The sequence below is a fragment of the Lineus longissimus genome, chromosome 3 (genome assembly GCF_910592395.1).
Source record: "Lineus longissimus chromosome 3, tnLinLong1.2, whole genome shotgun sequence".
In the NCBI taxonomy this organism is placed as follows: domain Eukaryota; kingdom Metazoa; phylum Nemertea; class Pilidiophora; order Heteronemertea; family Lineidae; genus Lineus; species Lineus longissimus.
In genome coordinates, this window is record NC_088310.1 from 2326321 (window position 1) to 2334245 (window position 7925).

Consider the following 7925-nt stretch of genomic DNA (forward strand, 5'->3'; position numbering starts at 1 on the left):
TGTGTTGCTTACGTCTCCTGAAGAGAGGTTGGAAGGCATCTGATGTCACCTAAATGAACCTTTCAATGACAGCACCGGTATCCTTCATTCACAGCTCATTCTCAGAATTGACTCAAATTTTAGTGCAGATTGGCCAATTCAACCTGAGTGACCTCGACACAATCGTCATGGAATCGCAACGCGTACTTCAAAATGGAGACGGCAAATGGCATGAGAGTGGCAACGTCCCCAGATCTCATCTCCAGGTGGACTTCTTCAGGTTAGAATATCAAAGTTTTCCAATCCATAGGATCAAATGATTCCACTGCCAAGAGCCTACTATAGACACAAGAACATGATGTAGTGTCATGTATGTGCACCGCTGTGCTGGTGACATGCATAACACTTCAGAGACAGAAATGTGCACTGCACAATGTATTGAATAGCACATCTGTTGCTTGCGAATTCATTATCAATTCACATATCTGAAAAGTCAATTTTTAAAGTCACACACACATCCTGACAAACATCAATAGGTACAGTGCTAAGCATGTGTGTTCATGATTGAATTACGAAGTCGAAGTTGTACTCTAAATTGGACATGGTGATATGCAAAGAAGTAAAACGAAATGAATGTATCTTTTTTTGTTAGACAAAGGCGGGAATCAAAGGGTTATGCATGCTAACTACTTACTAATACTAAGTGACAGTGTACAATAGACTGCAGACTTCATTTGATAAAATACACAAAATGGCAATATTAACCCATAAATAAAACAAATTTTTCCTAAAAATAATTTGATACCTCATTTGAACTTGACTGGTACAAACAACAAAGCTTTGAGAGATTCCATGTGAAATAGTTCACCTCTCAATCCTGTGGAAAAAAAATTCAGCAGACAAAGGTATTCTGAACATACCATTAAGGATTGATATTTCAAGTTCTAATTTAAGAACCTGTCTGTTCAACATGCATGAACATTTCATGAGAATTATATCATGCCCAGGGGTATCTTCAGTTCAGATCTATAGGTGAAGATCGAATTCTGATAATATTGGGGAGACTCACTAAGAAGAGTTATAGGTGAGCCAACCTCAAGAACAGCCTAACAGGGAAGATTTATAGGTGTGCAGGAAGATCTATAGTGATCTATAATGTCCACCTCAAGAACAGCAGCACAACGAAGATTTTGAACGAGATTTGGCAAAGTGGGAACAGATCACTATGTATTAGGATTATTGTCTACAAATTACAAGAAAAAATCACTGGAAAAGGAGTGTCTGCCATTGCAATTAGTGTATTCACAGCTTCAGAGCGACTCTGGGGGCACCATCTATCCATGGTGGTCACCAGGGCTACCAAACCTCAGACGACAACAGGGATTATCTTGCTCCATGGAGACCAGTTTCTCTCAGTGTCGAGGAGAAGCAAGCTACCAAACTATTTCCAAGGTCAAATCAGATTTCCTTTTAGCATTAGCCCCTCTATCCAGACTTATCTTTTGTGTTTGTCATTGTCTTTTGTTTGTAAACATCCTGGAGAATGAGCACCACATTTTGCGAGTGTATTCCTATTTGGCAGTACGTTTTGCTTGAATTGCAGCAGGCTTGTGTGAGGGGGTGTTTTACAGGAATCGAATTTTCAATTTCTTTCCTTCATAAATAACATTTTCAGTCCTAATCAGTGTATCATTAGCAAGTCATGATGGCAACAACAATCTCTACCCTCATGACCATACTGATCATGGCATTTTTTGAAACCTGAAGCGGTTTGAGTCACTTTACAACAAGTCAGCAGCCAGCAGAAATGGAAGTTAATCGTCCACGAAGAAGAGATGAAAAGCGGCCCTGGCAGCGCATCTCACAATGACAGAATGAATACTGGAAAACTAGACTGAAGGGAAAAAGAGTGTCTGTGTGGATTATACATGTACAACATGTATAAGGGCTTTCCTTTACGAGCCTCTGAGGGAGCGTCTTAGGCTGATCCATGGAGTTTTCTCCACTGATGTGGCATTCGTGTTGGAGAATATATCGACAATGGAAAGATCAACAACTAAAGGGACTTACCGAATTGCTGCTGCTGATAAAGATGAGTGGACTCAGAAACAGTCGTTGGGGCATACGATGAGGATGGTAGAAGCTTCTTCTGGTTCTCAGCAAATTCATCATACTTCTGCTTCAAGCTGTTTATTTCGAGCTAAAAGTACACAATCAGTGAAGATAATGAGATAAGATATGATACATGAAACCTGCAAATCGTTTAAATAAAGGATTGCCAATTATTATGGGAAACACATTCACAGAAGGCTGCACATATCGTGAATACGTTTTCCTGACAAGTAGGTCACCATGACCTAGTTTTTGTTGACTCCCCAAAGAGCCATCATAAATTGATGCTCACCTCGAACAGACCAAGTGAAGAATCTTCCCCTTTACTGTGGATAATGCCACACTTACAATGTTCTTACACACAGAGCGTGTTGTTGTTGGTTGTTATGGTAACAATGCTTGCACAGCCTTTCACAAGGTTGAAACCAGCACCAGCACTGGTAGATCATAGATGTCTATTTAGTAATGAAAATCTGAGGAGTGCTGCCAACACCAATTAGTTCCACTGCGTGATGCACAAATTCGATGAACATGTCAACAAAGTCATGTCTTTTATCTTATCTAGCACGTCAAGGGAACAGTTGGGGCAGAAATGAAACGTTACAACTTTCAAAAGCAATATTTTGAAACGGAAGAGTATAGTTTGTTTGAAATTGTAGGAGCTGATTGACACAATTATAATCAGTAGGCTGGTATGAGGTTTGACCTATTGGATGAGGTGCAGAATTGTCCCTTGGTCATCCTATCTCGATGCATGAAGTTTTTCACGAACTGATCAACTTACTTCATGGTAATAAGCACATTACCATGTCATTAGAATTGTGTGCATTCTAACAAGTTCAACACTTGAAGTCTTAGGTCACACAAATTGTTTTGTTTTGTACTCGGGTGGCCCCATCATGCCTATATGGCTTTGTGGCTTGGGGAGGGGGTTCAGGGTGCAAATAGTAGGGACATCCTTCCAATGAGACTTATGGAGAACACTGGTTGTAATGAAGCGGTGTATACTATAAAAGCAAGTCCTGCACAAAAAAATGGTAATTGCATCAATTTTCTAGATATTTCCATTTTCTAAATTTGATATCACAAATAAAAGCATCTATCCACCTGGCGTAAGTCCAATTAGTATTCAGGTCCCGGGAGTGTACAAATTGGAGACGCGTCAAGAGGGCATTGAGGGTGCTCATACCTGAGCCACCATGGCACTTACTGGGGTGTCACCTGTAGGGATCCCAGCATAGCTAGATCAACAGCACAAACTGTGGCACACCACACACTACTTCTATTCTTGGTTTTATAGTTTAAACCAATCAAGTTATTGGGGGTTGTACAACCAGAAAAAACCACACCAACTTCTGCATTCAAATATGTCTGAAACAATGTTAGGTCTCGCATGTGCTCAAGTTGACGAGGCATCGAGAGGGCATTGAGGGTGCTCGTACATGCGGCATCATGACACTTGTGTTGATCTCCTGTTGGGATCCCAGCAAAGATCCAAAGCAAAAGATATTCCAAACCTTGTTGCTGGCCTATGACCCTTGAACTATTGGAGTGAAAAATGCTTTCTCAGAAAATGCAAAGTATGTGCATTCATTTTCGCTTGGTTCGACCGTGACAAAAGGAGATCATACAGAAAACAGAATGTCTCGGAGACTGACACCATATGGTTGGTGTACCCTTCCCCGATTGATCTCAAGCTCATCAAATGGAAGATACATCTAATTGGCAATTAGATATCATTTGATAATTGCAGTTGTTATTGACATGCAACAGGTGTCAGCAGGTGTCCATAAATTGCAGACCAATGTCCACCAGTCAACTTGTGGGCGTGTTTTTAACAATAGATATAGAGTGCTGACTTTAGATATTTTGATGACAGTCCCACTGAGGAATGCGCTTTAGCTCAATCAGTGCTAGTGCTACATCCGGAGCATTTCTGACTGGCATCCATCCATGCACCATCGAGGAGTAAGGCATGAATTGTAAGGCAAAGCCTCACACCAATGGTGATATCAAATCAAGAACCTCATGACCCCTAGTCATATAGTCTGAGACCCAAGCCTCTACACCACCACGGCTTCTAAATTGGTCTTGCCTTCTGAATACCACCATGACATTAAAAATGAGTTGGTTCAAATACACGAGAACATTGATAAGAGCTTCGCCACGACAATACAACCAGTGACATCTAGGAATAAGTTACAGAACCAGAATCAATCAGCCAAGCCCTTGAAACCATCTGGGTACTTAGTTGTACAGTGGAACCTCCCTCAGCAGAGACCTAAAGACATCCCTCTATGAAAAACACGGCACTTGGGCTCGTTGCTACCCCTTTCTTTAGTAAAAATCTCACATTTTTCAAGCCAGCTGAACTTCACAGCAACCCACAACTTCCTAATCATAAGCAATGAACTATAAACCACTGAGCCACTGATATCTACTTAGTATGATTTTGAGAAATGAAAGTTTCTACTTACATCTTTTGCCTGTAGCTGTGTCCGGTACTCTGAAGACACATGGTTCAGCTGAAGCTCTGCTGATTCTGCCCTCTCCTCATGCTCAATGACCAGCTTTTTGAGACGGTCAATCTGAAATGGTAAAAGCCTAGTCATGTTCTTCAGCTAAACTTCCTTGTACATGATATGCAAAAACTAGTATTTGCATGGCCACATGACTTGGGAGATCTTAACATCCTGTATGCTCTTCCTGGCAATAAAGAGGTACGGTAATAAAAAACATTTCAGCACATCTTAGCCATGATGATATCTCTCATGATCTTCCAAAAATATGGCGGTTTGAAGTATGTAGTTTTTTACAGACCATCCTATCAAATAACATGTACAAGTACAAAGGCTGTGAAACATGAAGCTTGGTGTTGAACATTCATGAACTCAGGTCAAACCAAGACATTGTATGCAGAAATGCACCATGACTGTTGCTCGATTCATGATACAAATCATCAGGAAGTAGTGGTCTTTCCAATATATCAAGACTTCCGATGCAAAAGCTACTAAATCCACTTCAGGTCAAGAGGAAATGCCACTTAGCTGCTATACAATGTAGCAGTCGGAAAGCCCTGGAAAGTGTCACAATCAATTATCAAATCATAGAATCAAATTCCACTGTAGAGGGGGCCACTGTCACCAAATTTCCTAAAACCAATCGCACCCAGACTTGAACCCCCCCCTCCCTCCCTTCTACAACCCCGACAAAAAGTTTATATTCAGCCACTATATCAGTATATGTCTAAAACTTACCTCTATTTTTTGACTGAGTGCATATCCCTCCAGTTCCTTGACCTTTGAGGTTGCCACCCTCAGCTCTGTGGCATGATCTGAAACACATGGAGGAACTGATGAAAAAGATGAGGAAGTTACAACTAGGTCAGACAAGTGAGCCTACAACACGACATCCTGAAGGAGGATGTCCGTCACAAACTCAAGTGAGATAAGGGTTTTTCCACATGATATTCAATTGTATCAAGAAGTGACTTAATGGTGCTGGTCATGGGGAAAGATGGAACAATCATGGGGAAATAGGTTTGTCGGCAGTCCCACTACCCAACATATGAAATTGGTGTGGCGTTATGAAGGACTATTCATTCATGCCATTATGGCTGTTGCATGAACATCCTGGTCCATCTTGTACCAAGCTCTTGGGAATACCATCAATTCATACATGTAGCCTTTTTTATGACATTTTTGTCCAGGATACTTCCTGGTCATGTTGCTAAGGATCCTGCAACCAATTAAGCCTACCACTCAGCTTTCTGTCTGTACAATATCACAATTTCTGATGGCCATACTTAATGATCAGGACAACTGTTTAATCAACGCCATTAAGAATGAGGTCTTAAGTGTAAGGACCATGCCATGATCACTTTCTGCATAATTATGATTGGGCCTCTAAAAGATTATAAGGTAAATGCCAATGGGCCTTTTCGTGGAAGTTTGTTTGGGTGCTGATCAGACAAGCGTTAACCTGGAACAGAGTCATAATGGCTTATGGCATTGTTTGAAATTAGGTTTGGCCTGCTGACGTGTTCTAATCTAAGTGTGCGCATTTCTTTTGTAAGGGGCCCGATTTGTCTTTGTCGAAAAGGGCAATACAACCACCATTACTTCATAGTCAAAGGTAGGTTACAGTCCAAAATAATACCTCTCTATACTCTGGTTCTCATGGCGTTATGACGCAATGCTATATCATATTTCATATGATCAAATGTATGAATGATGCATGTTGAAATGCATGTATTTGATTGCGTCATACAGTTTCCAATGCGATGGCAAAGACCGGGGGGGCGGAGCCGGAGGCAGATTCTGGACAGACTCAAAATTTGAGTGTCCAGAGTCTGCCTGTGCCTCCTACTCCTAGGCCTATTTATTAATTATAATACCCAAGTCCCAATAAATGGGGCAAATAAAGTTTATTTGGCCATTGCATTGGCAATTTCCCTTAATTCTGTGGTATGCTTGGACCTCCTTGCCTTAACTCCCTTTACAGCTGGCTGCTGCCATGTCACCACTTCACATACAAATGTACGGAGTAATGTATTGAGGCTTACCACTGACTTCTTCAGTTCCTTCAGTGAGGACCTCTTTTGTAAAATTTGAAATTTGGCCGGTGATATTCGACAAGCCACCGCTCAACCAAGACATGTTTTTGGTTTAACTAGTGTTTATGGAACATGTGAATCTATTCATTTGTTTGAGGCCTCATGTTGGCAGCGTAATGGGTGTAAATATGTCAAAAGTTTGAGCATATTTTTAAGTTTCAATCCACAGTGCCAACACGACGTCCGCCATCTTGGCTAATACGAATTGTGGATCTTTCGCACCCTGACCTTTTCGCCCCCAGTCGACTGGGGTCTCGTTAGGGAGTTTTCCCGAATGTACGAGATGATGACGTGCTCCGTTAACATCTATTTTAAAATGCGTTTTCAATGTGATTGTATTGCATGATGACAACCCATTTGTGTCGTATATCACTGGAAACGCCCGATTTTCCTGATTCTGCAGGATGTTAAATCGGGCATTTATTTCTTTAAATAAATCACAAGCGTCGCATTGGCTCCTACTCCTAGCTCTCTGTTCACCATCCCAAATGGCAATATTACCAATTGGGCCGGACAATCACGGAAAACCCCAAATGTTATACATTTCTTCCTGTATAATTCTTACAGTGACCATTCTCCTGTGAAAGACAGTTCCTTACACTAGGCCTACACAAAAATTAAAAAAAATTGAGGGTCAACCATTGAACTTTTGAGATATGTTGAATTTTGCACAAATCAGCGAAAAACGCACCAACTGGCACTGGACGGCATTTCAACGCGGGGCCGACGCACATCCCAAGTTCAGTGTACACATACATCGGCAACAACAGTAAAATGCTTAGTTTCTTGTTAGCCGCCTATTGAGTAGCGCTCTAGGTTTCAGAAACTCCAAATAACATTTCTTTGCCAAAACAACTGCTAAATCTACACTGAAATACTGTGAAGACCAAGAAATCAATGATTTTTAGGAACTACGGTTGGCCACGCATGAATACAAAAAAACTCCCTCAGGAGACCTGGGGGCGAAAAGCGAAACGACCGGAGACCCGCTAATACGCATGCTCAATACGGACAGACCTGCATATCATGTGACAGTCATGTGGCTTTTGTTTATCAACAAATACACGTGTCCCAGATGACCCAACTGTGCTGGGCCTCTGGTGGACAAAGAAATTTGCTATTCAAATGGAACAACATGAAGTATTTGTATGGACGGGTTATTGGGTAACGTGAGCAAATGTCCATCCTGAAACCTTGTGGATTGTGATGTCACATTCTA

At 41.3% G+C, this 7925-nt stretch overlaps 1 protein-coding gene across 4 annotated transcripts in view; it reads right to left on the reverse strand.

Annotated features, from left to right (window-relative positions):
* Positions 1-6888, reverse strand: part of LOC135485350 (thyroid receptor-interacting protein 11-like) — a 40838-nt gene extending 33950 nt beyond the window's left edge. For all 4 annotated transcript variants that reach the window (XM_064767254.1, XM_064767255.1, XM_064767256.1 and 1 more), the window contains exons 1-4: positions 6656-6888; positions 5349-5425; positions 4569-4679; positions 2050-2179 (exon numbers count right to left, since the gene is read on the reverse strand). In XM_064767254.1, the coding sequence (XP_064623324.1) occupies positions 2050-2179; positions 4569-4679; positions 5349-5425; positions 6656-6749 (412 nt within the window). In that variant the 5' untranslated portion in view covers positions 6750-6888. The remainder of the gene's footprint in view (positions 1-2049; positions 2180-4568; positions 4680-5348; positions 5426-6655) is intronic.
* Between the last annotated feature and the right edge of the window lie 1037 nt (positions 6889-7925).